The sequence below is a fragment of the Muscardinus avellanarius genome, assembly GCF_963383645.1.
Source record: "Muscardinus avellanarius genome assembly, chromosome: 5".
NCBI classification, from domain to species: domain Eukaryota; kingdom Metazoa; phylum Chordata; class Mammalia; order Rodentia; family Gliridae; genus Muscardinus; species Muscardinus avellanarius.
Window position 1 is genome coordinate 139,994,526 of NC_137790.1, and position 17,208 is coordinate 140,011,733.

The following is a 17,208-nucleotide window of genomic DNA, read 5'->3' on the forward strand; positions in this document are numbered from 1 at the left end:
CCCTGGGTTCCATCCCCAGCACTGCAAAAAAAAAAAAAAAAAAAGAAAGAAAAAAAAAAGTATGACTATAAAACAACAATAAAAAAATTAAAAAATAAATGAAAGTTTAAAAAAAGTAAAAGGTTTTGCATGGTGGCACATGCTTGCAATCCCAGTACTTGAGAAGCTGAGATAGGAGGATTACAGTTCATGGCCAGCCTCATCTATTTAGTGAGGCCCTCCACAACTTAGTGAGATCCTGTTTCAAAATACAAAATAAAAAACAGGGATGGGGGTGTAGCTTGGAGGTTGAATGCCACTGGATTCAGTGTCCAGTACCATAAAGAATATATATATTCTCTATATTCTCTATATTATATATATATATATATTCTCTATATATTCTCTATAATATATATATGCATATGCAAAAGGTTTTAGAGCTGGCAGGTGCAGTGGTGCACACCTGTAACCCCAGTACTTGGGAGGTTGATAGGAGGATTTCAAGTTTAAGGCCAGACTGGGCAACTTAGCAAAACCCTGCCCCAAAATAAAATAAACAAAGGGATGAGGGTACCGCTCACAGCTTAGTGATAAAGCTCCCTTTGGTTCAATCCCCAGGATTACCACCAAAAATAAATAAATAAAAGGTTTTGGAGCTGAAAAGACAATGTGTCGGCTCTAAGGAAAACTTCACTTTAAGGAATTACTTGTTCCCTGTGGGTTGTATTAAAATATTATACTGAAAAACTGGTCTTTGGAGTCAGCGAGGACATAGCATTCAACTCACAAAGAGGCCAAGTAAACTGCTAAACCCCTGGCATCTGACACTGAGGAATCCCTCGCGGAGCCTCCCAGGAATCTGCGTCTGTGCTCCTGTCCGGAGCCGGCCTCATTCTCTTTAAGGCATTCCCTGTCCAGCTCACTGTGTCTCCTCAGTTTCATTCCTATTTTCTTTGATAATAAATCTTCCAATGAGTACCTACGCTACACACACACAGTGTCTGTCTGTCTCTCTCTATATGTCAGGCTCAGCTACTTCATTAATCTTCAAAACAATCCAACAAGGTAGGTAACGGTCAGGAAACAAGAGGCTGGAAGGTTCCTGAAGTTGAGCTCCTCGGGTCTTTCCCCTCTGGCTCTATCTGTCCTGTTTAACTTTTTTTCTGAGTTACTTCCTTCTGCAAGATTACTCGGGATTCTAGGAAGAGGCCAGATTTGCAAGTATCTGTAAGACAAAGGACTGAGACTACCTCTAGCCTGGCCGGGCAGGCCCAGCCTCTGTGGAGGGCCCGCGGCTGCCCTCTCCAGGGACTGTGATCTCCCGAGAACACGGGGAACGGGTCCTGAGATAATGCTCCACCAGCCAGGGTCGACCGGGAGGACGCGCTCTGTCGGCCTGACCCCTGCCGCCTTCGTCCCCTTCTCTACAAAACCCTCAAAGCTCCTGAAGACAGACAGGCCTTTGGTCGCTGGGCCCCTGGGCGTGTCCTGGCCGCTGACCCCTTGTAGGCTTTCCTGCCCTTCACCTCCAACTCAGGTAACCTGGAGACACTTGCCCAGGGTCACACGGGGCTTAACAGGGCCACCTGGGCCGCAGGCGGGCGCTCCCCCTCCCAGCGGCCCCGCCGGGCACTTCCTGCCGGGGCTCCGTCCGCGCCCGCGCCGGGAAGTGGTGTCCGGCGTGTCGGGGGCGCGGGGCGGGCCGAGGGCGGGCGGCCGCGGGCTCACCTGCAGCCGGGCGCTCGCAGCGGGCCCTGGCATCCAGCGCGCGGGGCCGCGGCGGGTCCACTGGGCTGAGGCCGCAGCAGCCGCGCCTCCCTCCCCGCGCGGGCCTCAGTTTCCCCGCGCGCGCAGGCGGAGGGCGGCCCAAAGGGCCGGGGGCCGCGCGCCTGGGGCTCCGGAGCCGGAGCGGGCGCGGCCTGGGGGCCGCGTGGTGACCGGTCCCGAGCCCAGCCGCCGGCGCCCGCCCGCCGCCCGCTCGCTCCGCCCCGCGCCCTGCGCCCTCCGCCCTCCGCGGGACGTGGCCGCGGCGCTGCGCTCGGCCCCGCCCGTCTCCATGGCAACGCGCCCGGACGCCGCGGGCGGGCTCGGAGGGCGGGGCCGCCCCTCCCCGGGAGCCCGGGCGGCCGTGGAGGAGCCCGCCCGCCAGGCCCGCCGCTCCCGTGCGCCCAGACTTCGCGGCCTGGGGAGCTCCGGGACCTGCTCGGCGCCTGGCCGCGTCCAGACTTCAGCCTGACCTCCGAGGAGGCGGAGGGGCGGCCGGGCGCCGCGGGCTGCTCGGGAGCCGGGCTCCAGGCTTCCGTGCGCGGTGTTGGGAGCGACCCAAGGAAGGTGGCTGTGGGAGAACCGGCGGCCCGCGGGCAGGCCGGCTGTGGACCCCGCCACCGCGCAGCCAGGGCCGGCCGGCGGGTGCAGTCCTGCTTTCCGCTCCCCCGCCTCAGTTCTCCTTCCACGGGCAGAGCCTCGCCCACGAGCCCAGGTGTGCCCCAACACTCTGGGCGGCCTGGCAGGACGGGCACGGCCTCCTCGGCCAGGCAGTTCTGATGACCAGGCGGCCCCTGCAGGTGGGCTGCACCCTTGAAGTGTACCTGCAGGGTTGGCCAGCCCTGCTTCTCACTGCCGGCACTGCCCGTGCCGCCTCGTCCTCTCTGCTCACTTCCTAGAGCCGGGTCAGAGTTCAGGTTGTGCCCTGGGAGCTCGGCACGGGGTTGAGGAAGGAGTCGGCCTCCCACGGGAGCTGCAGGGCGCGGGCTGGCCACTAGGAGTCAGCAGCCTCCCTTGCGAGGCACTTTCCTCAACCCCTTGGAACGGGGCTGAGAACAGCTCGTCCAGCCTTTGGTCCCAGTGCCCTCCACTCCCAGCCCTGGCTCCCAGGAGCACATATCCCCCTAGCATGGGCCCAGGCTTGGCCTCTGCAACTCCCCCCTCATTAGTTTTCTGAGAATGTCTCCCCAGCATCTTAAAGGGGTTAAACTAAGAGAGCTAGAGTGGACTCTAACCCCTGCCCTCCCACTCTAGCGGCCTAGCTGGCTTTCTGTGGACAGTGGCTAGAGCCCCTCAATCAAGATGACAGAGAAGGCACATGAGGTGTAAGATGAGCCCAACGCTGCCACCAGCCACTCAGCTAGACAGGGCTGCCCCTGCAGGACACGCCACGCCGGCATCACGATTCACTGGGCAGTGTAGCAGAGCACCCAAGCCTCTGCAGGCGAGCATAGGCTGAGGTGTCTAGTGAGCCCCACCACCCACAAAGGCTGTCGGCAGGCTGCCGTCTGTCCCACCTCTCACCCCGAGTGCCGTCCAGTGCCTATCAGGCCAGGAATTACAGCCTTCCCACCGCCACCCGCTAAAGCTGCCCATGCAATCCCTTGATCAAACAACACTGCCCTCTTGAGTTTAAATTTTATTTTACAAAAAGAGAAATAAAGAAAACTGATAGGCAGTTATACTGACTTACAATTGTTCTGTTTGCTTTTTTAAAAAAGTGACATGAAACACAAGTAAAAATAAATACGTCATAGAAACAGCCAGTTGCCCAGTCTCTGGGGCAGCAACGCCTGCCCTGCTGAGAGGAGGGAAGCCCGTGTTCACACCAGAGCGGGGTCTCCGGCCACAGGGGCTCCTCTAAGCCAGGCGCAGGGCCTAGGCCTCAGGGGCGTCCTGAGGAAAGAAGATGGGAAACCAAGCCAGGTGCCAGGCCCCGGGCCACCTCGTCTCCCCCACCCTGGCAGCGCCGTGGACCTAGTGGTTATCCACTGAGCCCCCTCGACCCGCCTGGACCCTTCTCCCTTGATCCCTCCGAAGGGGGCGCAAGGCAAAACCTGTCGGGCAGGCTTGGAGATTCTTCTGGTTGAGTCCCCAGCCCACCCTGAGTAACACACCCAGGTGCACGTGAGCACACACGTGCACACACTCACACACTCACTCAAACAGCTGGGCTGAGCGCTCTTCCAGGGAGGGTCTCGGGTCAGGTCACAGTATGAGGTCCCCTCTCGTCTGAGTACCATCCCAGTAGTAGCAGAGAGTACCCAAACTTCAGCCTGCCTTGCCGGCTCCGCAGCCTCCTGGCCACCTCTCCCGCCTGCTAGATGCCGCCCTCACACAGACCTCCTAGAGGGGAAAGAGCAGGCCGGGTCCCTGAAGAGCAAAGAAGGCGGGCTCTGCTGCGCAGGAAGCTCATGGCGGTGAGACTCGGGTGCTGACTGGAGGCCCAGGGCCACGCTGCAGGCACAGACAAGAGGCCACAGCAGACAGGCAGGGCAGAAGGAAGGTGGGGAGAGCCGAGTCGAAAGGCGAGCAGCGGAGCGCAGCATTCTCAGAGGCCTGGACGGCTGATGCCCCAGGACCCCGGCGCAGGGCCAGAAAGCCTTCTGGGGGTCCTCGCGGGGGAGGGCGACCACTTAGCTAAGGGCACAGGACTCGGGGAGAATCTGGTCATCTGAGAAAGGGAAGTTGGAAGGAGGCCACGTCCGAGTATGCTAGGAACAGGGGTGCAGAGCCCACACAGGCCCCCGCGGGGCAGGCCATGAAGGCCCCACGCCTGCCGGCCCACCCCAAGGGCTCAAGTTGGGCTGCTTCAACCATCCGCATAACTTGCCCAGCTCTGTTTTGCTTCATGCTCCTGGAGTAGAGAATTCCATATTCAGTCAAGAGTCACAACTACACAGAGTCTACATACTAATTCCTAGGGAAGAAAGCTCGGGGACCAGAGCTCTCCCGAGGTCAGGAGATGATGAGACAGACAGACGCCTAAGCAGCACAACGCAAAGGGATGAGGACTTCACAGCCAGCCAGCCAGCCAGCCCGAGGAGAGAACTGACAACGTGGCCCATTTCCGTCCTGTCTTAAGTAGCACTCTGTCCCTGCCAGCAAACTTTAAAGATGTTAACAGAGAAACTCAAGCATCACTACAAACGGCGTCCTTGGATCATTTAGCACTATATCCCCAGAACTCGGACTATGCCAGATGGGTGGGGCTTGGGAAAGCCTTGGAAACATTCAGTGGAAGACGATGGTGACCAGCCTGATCTGCCGTCCCTCTGCACCCCCAGCCTTCCCCACTTGGGCCTGAATGGTGGGTGGAAGACACTGCCAAGTATTTCTGGTCAAAGAAACGGTCTTACACATGGTTCTCAAGCTCTGAGACATTTCCTTCTTCCATTACACACATGCTTGTGTTTAGTATACATGCACACTTAACAGAGAGACAAGAAAAATCAAAAGTCTTCAGGTTCATTAAAGCAAAACACAAAAACATGGAACTGTTTGCATTTCAGTTTCCCATGATCCCCCTCTACACAACTGAAGCTGTACATGAGCTGTACAAACAGCCTTCTCAAGGCAGGCCAGCCTCCAGGAACCCCGGCCTCGGCCGCGCTGAAGCAAGGCCCAGGCCCTGGGTCCACTGAGTAGGGAGCAGATGTGTGCTGCCCCTCAGAACACCCATGGACATACTGGCCAACTTCAAAGGCCTGTCCCTCAAATGACAGGTTTCAGTTGCCTGGGTTCTTAGAGACTGCTGCAGTGATTTCCTGTAAACACAAAAGTACTCCTCTTTCCCCTGGACACACACACACACACACACACACACACACACACACACACTCTCTCTCTCTCTCTCTCTCTCTCTCTCTCTCTCTCTCTCTCTCTCTCTCTCTCTCTCTCTCTGGGGCCCTAGGGCTCCAGAGCTCAGAGGCATTAGTATAACCAAGTTCTGAGGTTCTGAGTGCATTCTATAAACTGGCGACACAAACGCCCACTGCTACACCAGCCTCACCCGAGCCCACTCCAGCTGCATCTGCCAACATTCTCTCGGGATGCATCTAACAAGAGAACAAGTACTGGTTGAAACTGCTATCTTAAAATTATTAAAATAATTTGCATAGCTAAATCGTAGATCTAAGGCTTCTATGAGTAGAAGAGTTAAGCATCTGACAGGGTGCTTATGAAAACAAAAAGTTCCTTAAGTTCCACTTCTGGTGTTATTGGACAGCACATGGACAGGCACACGCAGAGCACACACCCCCCGTCAGCCATCTCATCTCTTCTCTGGAAATGATACTCCAGAGTCTGCTGAGGCCCTCCAGGAGTGGAGACGGGCTGGTGAGGAGCTGCGGGAGGCTAACTACCCCCTGGGCTGGGAAGGCAGCGGGAAGGTGGAAAGCTCTAAAGGCAGACGAGAGGTGTCCAACATAAAGAACCGCCTGGCGAAGTCCTGGGGGTAAGCGGAGATGGAGACGAGACACAGGACACACCAATGGCAGACAACCAGTGTTTATGCTTAAGGACTAGAAGCCCCTTCCCCGTATTGGCAACAAGGAACGGGCGCCCAGAATGACTACCGTGTTCATGTTCTTCTAAGACAAGAGCCAGACTTAAGGCTCCTAAAGAGGAAGGGTCCCTCCACGCCCCTCCAAGACGGAGGAGCAGACACCAGGTGCACGTGGCCCACCCGACAGGCTGAGGAACCAAGAGCCACCCCTCCCCAGCAGCTGCCCAGCCACAGCTCCACTCAGCTGAGAGCTGGCCTGGAGGGTCACCCCAGAGACACCCCCACTCTGGAGCTCACGTGCTCCCCAGTGGCAGCCTCCATGAGCCCACGCTTCACCTCTGTGCAGTGAGTGAGTCTCACCACTAACTGTCCAATCTCAAGAGTCCCTGATCCCCCGAGAGGCCTCCTCGCCAAGACACAGGTGTCTGGTCCAGCCTTCTGTCGGGCTGCTTTCCCTGGCCAAGTCACTATCTACCCAGGATGTTTTCCTCCAGCTGCTACAGGGTCTGGGCCATCTTAAAACCTCTCTCACCTCACCCTAACTTCCCCTGCCCCACACACATACCAAAAAAGGATGCATGGAAAGTCCAAATAATAAATAATTGCTCATAAGAAATAAATTAACATGGAGAGCTCCACCGGAAGGGAATGAAGAGGACCACCAGGCTTGCAGCGCAGCCGGGCAGGGCCACCGGGTAGGGAGTGCCCTTCCCAGCTGCCCCCGCGGCCTCCTCCTCACGCTGTAGTGCCCCACCCCCACTGGAAAGGGAGACCTGCTCACAGCGCTGGGCAGAGACACACCTGCAATGCCATCTCCCTCGTGACTTCCCCCGGATTCTAAGCATGGTCCTGAAAATCAGGAACTCGAGCCCACAGCGGGACCGCTTCACCCAGCTAGGACTAGGATGGTGAGGCCGTGGCTCTTCTCCGCTCACCTGAGGTCCAACTCATGGAGCCTGGGCTGCCGCACTCCACTTTCCACTCCCGAAAAGATAAATTCATCTTTCAGTTTCCCTTTAGTCCCCCTCCCCCCTCCACCCCTCATTACATACATGTACATACACACATGCACGCACGCACCCACGCACACACCCACAAGCACACATGCCTGCTCTGCTGCCTTCCCACCCCTAAAGGGACCTGCTGCATCCCTGGCCCACCCTCCTCCTCTTGGTCACCCTGCGTCCCTCCCGCCCTTCCCCAGGCCAAGCCAAGTCACCCGCTAAGGCAGCTCTCTTGGGAGAAAATGTTCCCAAAGACAGAATGGGATGCGAGCGTGTCCCTCGGGAGGGCACAGCAGGCGGTCGGCATAGTGAGGCGGGAGGAAGGGGCAGGCTGCCGCCCCTCTGCCCGCCGGGGTCCCTGATTTCCCACTGTTGCTGCCGCTGATGTTTGGGTGCCTCTGGTGAAACAGCACAGAGCCCTGCCACTGCACCAAGCCCTCCTCGCTGCCTCCTTCCTGCCCCTCCGGCCAAGTGCCTACTCTCAGAAGCCGGGTGGCAACCTGTGGGCCGCAAGTGAGGGGAGGCCCAGCTACTTCCCGGTGACCTCGATTACATCGTCGTCCTTGTCCTCGTCATCGTTGGAGCTAAAGCCCACCTCAGCCACCTCGTGTGAGTCAAACGGAGGCACCTGGGACCGGAGGAGGCCGCCAGCTGGGCAGCCTGCGTGTGGGGACATGTAGCCTGGGTAGACAGACATGCCCCGGGAAAGGCTGCTGGGCAAGACGGGGGAGGGGAAGGGCGCGAACATCCTGGGCTCGGACAGGAGTGGCTGGGAGAACGGGAGTGGGTAGCTGGGGAGCAGCCCTGGCACGGAGGGGCTGAGCATGAAGGGGGTGGTGCTGGCAGTGACTGAGGTAGCCGTGGAAGAGGAACTGACGGGGCCTGCTGGCACCAGGGGGTCAGTAGTCACTGGAAACACCAGGCGGGCATCTGCCAGCAAATTGGACAGCTGGTAGTAGGAGGGAGTACTGCCCACGAACAGGGCATTCTCCCCAGCCTGGGAGGTGAAGGGGGTAGTGAGGTTGTGATTTAAGGAGACGGGTGGCATGGCAAACCCGCCAGAGACCGGATACCCGTGTTCATACGGCTGCATGGGGGCTGGCAGAAGGCCCTTCCTGGACCGCCGGCGGGCCGACTCCTGGGCGGCAGGTGGCGTGGCCAACTTTCTCTTGTGGCCCCGTAAGTCCAGCACTGGGTGCCTGCCACCACAGGGCTGGCCAGTCACCAAGAGAGAACTGCTGAGGCAGTGACCCCCAAGCCGCGGCTCGGCTCCGAGAGCTGTCCCAGGGACGGCACTGCTGTCCGCGAGCTGGGCAGGGGGGCCAGGCAGGGCGGCATCGGTGCTCGGTGAGCTCCGGCGGGATTCCCGAGCGGCGGCCACGTCCGCGTACTGCTGGAGCTCGCTGATGATCTCCGGGCTGTCAGGAGAGACGGGCCTGGCCAGCCCCTCGGGGTCGGGGGCTTTGGGGGATGAGGCACTGTGTCTGCCGTTGCTCGTGGACTCAAGGGAAGGTCCCTGGGAACCTAGGGGCATAACACAATAACCAGAACTGAGACCAAAACAGCAAGAACAGGGCGAGGGAAAGAGAAAGACTCTGTTTAAAAAATTTCATCCCAAGGCCGGGCGTGGTGGCGCACGCTTGTAATCCCCGCGCTTGGGAGGCAGAGACAGGAGGATCGCGCAGGTTCGAAGCCAGCCGCGCGCCGCTGGCTTAGGAGACCCTGTTTCCAAATAAAAATGTAAAAATAGGTCTGGGAGTGTAGCCCGGAGGTAGAAGGGCTTCCAGGAACCCCAGCACCACCAAAAAAAAAAAAAAAAAATTTCATCCCAGATGGTCGTGGTGGTGCACGCTTGTAATCTCAGCATTTGGGAGCCTTACACAGGAGGACTGCCGTTCACAGACAGCCTCCGCTACTTAGTGCGGCCCTTTGCAACTCAGTGAGACCCAGTTTCAAAATAAAGAATAAAAAATAGGGCTGGGGATGTAGCTCACAGGTAGAATGTCCCTGGGTTCCATCCCCAGTATGGCGGGGGGGAGGACTCACGAAGAACTAAGTAAGGCTGTTAGCAACTTGGTGAGACCCTGTTTCCAAATTAAAAATAAAATCGGGCTGGGCATGGTGGTACAGCATTCGGGAGGCTGAGGCAGGAGGATCTGGGTTTGTAGACAGCCTCAGCTACTTAGTGAGGCCCTTTGCAACTTAATGATACCCTGTTTCAAAATAAAATATAAAAAATAGGTCTAGGAGTGTAGCCTAAAGGTAGAATGCCCCTAGGTTCCATCCCCAGTACCGCAAAAAATAAAAAAATAAAAATAGGGCAGGGGTTGTAGGTCAGAGGTAGAATACCCCTGGATTCAATCCCCAGTACTGCAAAAAAATAAAAAATTCATCCTATGGTCCCCCAAATTTAACGGTATGATGTCTTAACATCACCCAGTCAGTCTTTCCCAGTGTTAAAGAAAGAAGTCATCTGGTCCCAGAACAAGGCTATCCATGAAAAGGTCAATCTGTAAAACTCTACCAGTGGGTGTGGTGGCACATGCCTGGAATCCCAGTACTTGGGAAGCTGAGACAGGAGGATCGCAGGTTTGAAGCCAACATCAGCAATTTTATTTTATTCTTCAAAATAAAGAATACAAATAAGGCCGGGGTATGGCTTAGCGGTAGAACGCCCCTGGGTGGTTCAATCTGCGGGCGCTCTACATCCAAGCCAGTCTCAGCCGCTGGCTCATCCATTCATGGGCTCATTTGTCTCTTCACTCATCTATTGGTACTGGGGATGGAACTCAGGGGCATTCTACTCTGAGCCATACACCCAGCATTATTTTATTTTCTATTTTGAAACATGGTCTCGCTAAGTTACTGAGTCTGGCTTTGAACTTGCAATCCTCCTGTCTCAACCTTCCATGTACTGAGAGTATAGGTGTGCACTACCACGCCATGACAGGTTTATGAAGACTAGCCCCCATTGGATCTAGGTGCAGGCATATGCACACGCACGGGCTGCTTTTCCAACCCTACTGTACGTGCAAAGACTTCCATAATACAAAGTGGGAACAAGAGCCGTCAGGCTCCCATGCTCTGTGGCAGGAGGATGCAGGAGCAGCACGTGTGTCGGCAGTAACTTGGCAGGAGGCCGCGACACTGCTGATGTACCACACCCCCCGACGGCCAGCCCCGCTTCAAGGGACGTACTATAGGCACACCCCATGTCTGTAGTGGTGGGCAGAGTGACCTAAACGTGCATTAGTAGGGAACTAAGTAACGCATCCTCAATTAGGCATATTGACAAAAAGGTGAAGAACAAGTTGTTACTGGGGAGAGAGAAAAGGGGTAAACAACATATCATACTTGTGTTCCTTATATAAGTACAAAAGAGAAAATATAAAATGTACTTTATATATACATACTCAAAGATGTGCACACATATCCTATAGCATGGATAGAATATCTCTGATAAAAGTAAGAGAAGCCAGGCGTGGTGGCACTCGCTTGTAATCCAGCATTCAGGAGGCTGAGACCAAAGGATCGCGGTTTGCAGACAACCTCAGCTACTTAGCAAGGCCCTCTGCAGCTCAGTGAGACCCTGTTTCAAAATAAAGAATAAAAAATAGGGCAGAGGGTGTAGCTCAGAGGTCAAATGCCCCTGAGTTCCATCCCCAGACCCAAAGAAAAGTGAGAGAGAGAGAGAGAGAGAGAGAGAGAGAGAGAGAGAGAGAGAGAGAGAGAAGAAAAGAGAAGAGAGAACAAGTAACACTGGACGCACAATGGATTGGAGAAGAGAACCTTACTTTTCATTTTAGCCCTTTTCTTTTCTCTTTGTGTGTGTGTGTGTGTGTGTGTGTGTGTGTGTGTGTGTGTGTGTGTGAGTGCTAGAGATTGAACCCAGGGGCATTCTACCTCTGAGCTATACCCCCAGCCTGATTTTTTTATTCTTTTTTTTTTTTTTTTTTTTTTTTTGGTGGTACTGGGAATGGAATCCTTCCACCCCTGGGCTATACTCCCAGACCTATTTTATATTTTTATTTGGAAACAGGGTCTCTTAAACTAGCAAGGCTGGGTTTGAACCTGTGTGATCCTCCTGTCTCTGCCTCCCAAGCGTGGGGATTACAAGCGTGCGTGCGTGCGCCACCACACCTGGCCTGATTTTTTATTTTGAAACAGAGTCTCACTAAGTTGCAAAGGGCCTCTCTTAGTAGCTGAGGCTGGCCACAAACCCGGATCCTCCTGTCTCTGCCTCTCAAATGCTGGGATTGCAAGCGTGCCCACCACACCTGGTTCACTTTAGCCCTTTTTGTAACTTTTTGAATTGTGAACCATGCACACATTACTCAAAAAGTAAGCTAATTACAAACCAAACAAATGTTTTGTAGGTTGATAGAAATAAGAGTCATCGTGCCCTACCTGAGGCAGCCATCCGACCATCTTCAGGGGCCTTTGGTTTGCCAGTTGCCCGGACAGCAAAGATCCGCCCGTCGCTGGTGCGGATGTAGGTCCCTAAGAAGAGACATGAGGAAGGCTCAGAAAGCAGACACACCCCAGCTGCGCCACTCCTGGGTGTCTTTCTAAAGGGACTGAAACCAGAGGACTACAGTAACACATGCATACCCATGTTCACAGCAGCACAATTCACAACAGCCAAACTATAGAACCAACCTAGGTGCCCATCAACAGAGGAATGGATTACAAAATTATGGGATGTGCACATAATGGAATTCTACTCTGCAATTAAGATGAAGAAGAGTATGCCAGTTGCAGGAAAATGGAAGGCCCTGGAGGACATTATGTTAAGTGAGATTAGCCAGTCACAGAAAGTGAAGGGTCCTACGTTCTTCCTCCTCTATGGAAGCCAGCGAGTAACTGGGACACCAGAGGACGTCAGGGAATGGCAGGGAGACCAGCAGAGCCGGCGAGGTGGTCTAGGGGAGGGGCCGGATCAATGAAGGAGCCACTTCCTTGGATATAGGTACATATGTGAGAACACCAGTGTCAATCTCAAATAAGCAGGGGAGAGGGAGAATGAAGAGGGAGCGGGAAAGCCCAGCAAGTGCTGTGTGCATGTGTGTCACTGCCAACTTCTCTTTCCTCAGAGCACTAATCTACCTTCTCGTGGATACACCATTGTGCCAATATTCTGGAGTTAGAGGGCTACTTCTAGACCAGTTGTCAAACTCTTTCTTAAAGGTCCAGAGAGCAAATACTTGTGCTTTTATTGAGTTATAAGGTCTCTGTTTCAACAACTCAGTTTTTTTGCTGTAACATGAAAACAATTAGGCATGGTTGTATTTCAATAAATATTTATGGTCAATGAAATGTAAATTTCATATAATTTCACATGTCAAAAAAAATGTTACTTTTACAGTCAGGTGTGGTGGTGCACGCTTATAATCCCAGTACTTGGGAGGCTGAGACAGGAGGATCCAGGTTCTTGGACAACCTCAGCTACTTAGTGAGGCCCTTTGCAACCTAGTGAGACCCTGTTTCAAAATAAAGAATAAAAAAATTGGGCTGGAGGTATAGCTCAAAGGTAGAATGCTCCTGGGTTCAATCCCTAGTACCACAAAAGTACTTTTTTTCAACCAAAGAAAATAGAAAATTAGCTGGGCGTGGTGGCACATGCTTGTAATCCCTGGGCTTGGGAGGCTGAGACAGGAGGATCGCACAGGTTCGAAGCCAGCCTCAGCTACTTAGTGAGGATCTCAGCAACTTAGTGAGACCCTGTTTCCAAATAAAATATAAAAAATAGGTCTGGGAGTATAGCCCGGAGGTAGAAAGCCTCTGGGTTCCACCCCCAGTACCACCACCACCACCCCCAAAAAAAAGAAAATGGAAAATTAATTCTTAGCTTGTCGACAGAGTAATAGGCAGCAGACTGGTCTTGGCCCGTGGCTGTAATTTGCTGAACCCTCTACTACATGAAGAACAGCCCAATTAAGGGTCAGGTGCTATGCTAGGAAGAACCTAGATATTTTATTCTAGTGGTCTCATCTCCCTCTGTAAGGAGGCCAGAGAGAAATACAGACTTTTTCAATTACCACATTCAAAAATTTAATCATGCAACCCATGCGTACTAATTCAGTCACACAATACGTTTCCTAGCCTGAGATCCCCATCCCGCTCTGAGCTAGCAGGTTCAAATGACACAGTAACACTGCTACTGGACCATGACCCACTGCACACCACTTGCCTACAGCTTTGGTCTCTACCCACCCCATCCCCAGATCCTCCATGGCAAAGTACAGAAGCACGGCCCTAACTCCTTCTCCAAAGCTCTTACTGACCTCTGAGCCCACCCCACTCTGCGAGGCTCCTGGGGACGCCATTCCTCACACTGCCCCTCCCGGTGACACTCTCAGGGGTGACCCAGGACGCTAGCTTAAGCCCTCACTTATCCTGCAGGGAAAGAGCCTGCGGTCGGTCGGGCTCTCACCTTTCGTCCCACGGATGATGTGGATGCTCTCGCCTGCGTTAATTCTCGCCTGAACATCTGTGGAGCTGTTGAGTCCAGGAATAACAATATCTAGTGAAAAACAGATCTCAGATTTAGATTCCGCAGGGCCTAGCTGGGAGGGGAAACAATGCAAAGCCACCGCTCCCAGCTCCTCGCTGGAGTGAACGTTCAGAACTAAGGATGGCAAAGCAAGTGGACTTTCACAGTTGTCTCAGCAAGGAGCAGAAACGAGAAGCTGTGAGCACTGGCCACCATTCTAATCAACTCCCTTGCTTTAATCAGAAATTCAGAGTTGTGGTTCAGAAGCGTTTTTGTTCAATTGGCTATTTCTGGCACTTTTTTCCTCTTCCCTCAAGAGTTTGCACATGTCTGTCCCACATCATTTTGGCTCCATAGAGACTACGTCCTCTTCCTTGCTGGCAGTACCCACACTTGGAAAAAAGCATTTACAAGAATCAGCAGGGAAGTAGGAGAACAAGGGCTCTCTTTCTGTTTACACATTTGTGTGTGTGTGTGTGTGTGTGTGTGTGTGTGTGTGTGTGTGTGGTACTTGGGCAGCAACTCAAGGCATTCTATTTTGAACTATATTCCCAGTCCTACTGAATTCATTCAGTTTAAAACAGGCTCTCACTGAGTTGCAGAGGGCCTCACTAAGTAGCTAGGCTGGCTATGAACCTGCGATCCTCCTGTCTCAGCCTCCCAAGTGCTAGGATCACAAGCATGCGCCACCATGCTTGATTCAAATTCTTTTACGATGTACGTGTAAAATTCTCAGAGATGCCGGGCGTGGTGGCGCACGCTTGTAATCCCAGCATTCGGGAGGCTGAGACTGGAGGATTGTGGTTCGCGGACAGCCTCAGCTACTTAGTGAGGCCTCTGCAACTCAGTGAAACCCGGTTTCAAAATAAAGAATAAAAAATAGGGTAGGGGGTGTAGCTCGGAGGTCAAATGTCCCTGGGTTCCATCCCCAGACCCGCAAAAAAAAAAAAAAAAAAAAAAAAAAAAAATCTTAGAGAAGTTCTCATGTTTTAATTCTCAGAGAAACTGATCAAAATATTTTCATTAAAATGTATATATCAGGCCAGGCGTGGTGGGCACGCTTTTGATCCCCGTGCTTGGGAGGCGGAGACAGGAGGATCGTGGTTCGCAGACAGCCTCAGCTACTTAGTGCGGCCCTCTGCAACTCAGTGAGACCTGGTTTCAAATTAAAGAATAAAAAATTGGGCAGGGGGTGTAGCTCGGAGGTAGAATGCCCCTGGGTTCCTTCCCCAGACCCGCAAAAAAAAAAATAAAAGTATATATCAGGACTATTTTTAAATAATAAGATGGAAAACAGGATCATAAGATGCTTCCCTTCCCAGTGCTCTGAGTGGCAAAGCTAACTCGGGCGACAGCTGGGGCTGCCTGCCCCACGCTGCTCCCTGGCCGCCATGCTCGAGCTTCCGTTGGGAGGAGGTGATGGCTGCCGAGGGCTGTCGGCAGGGCTCAGAGCACTGGCCCTGTGTCCCAGGTGGCTGGGGCGTCCATCCACCATGCTCAAGAAGCCCAGTCTAGCTGGGCGTGTTGGCGCAGTGTGTAATCCCAGCACTTGGGAGGCTGAGACAGGAGGACCGCAGGTTCCAGACCAGCCTCAGCCACTTAGCGAGACCTTGTTTCAAAACAAAAAGGGCTGCGGGTATAGCTGGGAGGTAGAATATCCCTTGCTGGCTTGATCCCGAGTGCCTCACACACACATGTACTGATGAATATTTGCTGAGCAAAGGCATTCTAAAAGGGACAAGCCCTTGGGACAGAACCCAAGAGTTCCTGACCTGTCGTAGTGACCACCTTCTGCACGAGGACTCCCGCCCGCTGCAAGTAGTTGATCGGGAAGCTCATGGAAGGGTTTGTGCTGGAGGCAGAGCTTACGCTACCCCCCAGCGGGACGTGCCGCGGCATCATGGGGATGGGGGTGGACTGCACAGGACGGACACTGGCCACAGGCTTCTCATCGCCCTTCAGTGCTGGCTGCCTGCAAGAGAACGTGCACTCACTGAGAGACTAGGCTGAACGGTCCCTGGCTCTGCCAGAGACTGAGGGCCTCTACATGTGGCCCCATTCTATACTCGGAGTGCTGCCGGAGAGTCATCAGAAGAAACTGCAGGGTAAGAAAAAGACGAGAGCCAGGCACAGTGATGTAAAACTGTAATCCCAGCTACTCCGGAAGCTGAGGCTGGAGGACCACAAGTTTGAGGCCAGCCTCGGCAATTCAGCAAGACCATGTCTCAAAAATAAATAAATAAATAAATAAATAAATAAATAAATAAATAAATAGGGCTAGCCAGGCGTGGTGGCGCACACTTGTAATTCCTGCACTTGGGAGACTGAGACAGGAGGATCTCACAGGTTCACAGCCAGCCTCAGCTACTGAGTGCGGCTCTCAGCAACTTAGTGAGACCCTGTTTCCAAATAAAATATAAAATAGGTCTAGGAGTATAGCCCAGAAGTAGAAAAGCCCCTGGGTTCTACCCCTAGTACCACCAAAAAAGTAAATAAAGAAAAATACATAGGGCTTGGGATATAGCTCAGAGGTAGAACGACCCTGGGTTCAACCCCCAGTACCACAATCAATCAATCAATCAATCAATCAATATAGGAGGAGGCACACAAATACCTGTTCTGTAATATCTAACAGTGAGCCTTCCTCTATGCTTAGCAGTTGGCTTCCATCCTGCTTATATTCTTAACAATTCCAGAAATTGTACTCAAGAAATCCTTTTTGTTCAGGATTAGGGAACAAACACAGAAGGAAGTCCAGTAGGAGCCCAGTATTCTCTGCTGCTGAGACCCAGAGAAGACATGGCCTTCTCTTGGACGCCGCTGCTCCGTGAGCTCTGGGCCAGGTGCAGGGAGTGAATGCAACTTGAGCCAGGCCTGGGCCTCTGTGCTTTGGGAAGCTGTGCCCTCCGTGCCACTCAGGGGTCCAGAGGGTCACAAGCCAGGGCAGTCCAACCCAGAGTCACGTAACACCAGGGCTGCCGAGCTGCTCTGAGTCTGACCCTGGAGCAAAACCTAGCAGCTCGGGGCAGTGGCTGAAGAGGCTCTCCTCGGGTAACAGACCCAGCTGGAAGGAGTGCAGGCTGCGTCACCGGGCCCGGGGCAGAGCCTCCGTCAGGGACTCACCAGTTCCTCTGGCTAAAGGCAGGGATGCTGGTCAGGCTCTGGTCACTGGCAGGGTAGTACTGCGCGTAGGACGGGCGGGTGTACGGGACTGACGTGCGCTTGTCCTCCTCGTAGCTCTTCTTTGCTGCTTTCTTCTCTGCCTTGGTCAGCTTGTGGTCCTTCCGGTTGAGGAGCAGTGACTCATGCTCAAAAGGCTCCTGGGACACAGGGATGGGTTTAGTTGCCAGTCTCCGTGCCCGCGCGCCTGACGTACCGCGAGAGCTACTGTGAAGCTGAGAAGGGGCTGGGTGAGCAGCCTGCTCAGGAAGCATGGGCGGCTGGGCCACTGTCCTCCG

At 53.9% G+C, this 17,208-nt stretch overlaps 1 protein-coding gene across 3 annotated transcripts in view; it reads right to left on the bottom strand.

Annotated features, from left to right (window-relative positions):
* Positions 1 to 7,786: 7,786 nt before the first annotated feature.
* The window catches only part of RAD54L2 (RAD54 like 2), a gene marked incomplete at both ends in the record, with an annotated part of 44,105 nt that continues 34,683 nt past the window's right edge, over positions 7,787 to 17,208 (bottom strand). For all 3 annotated transcript variants that reach the window (XM_080696416.1, XM_080696415.1, XM_080696414.1), the window contains 5 exons: positions 7,787 to 8,781; positions 11,665 to 11,757; positions 13,691 to 13,780; positions 15,523 to 15,722; positions 16,874 to 17,070. In XM_080696416.1, coding sequence (XP_080552542.1) covers positions 7,787 to 8,781; positions 11,665 to 11,757; positions 13,691 to 13,780; positions 15,523 to 15,722; positions 16,874 to 17,070 — 1,575 coding nt within the window. The remainder of the gene's footprint in view (positions 8,782 to 11,664; positions 11,758 to 13,690; positions 13,781 to 15,522; positions 15,723 to 16,873; positions 17,071 to 17,208) is intronic.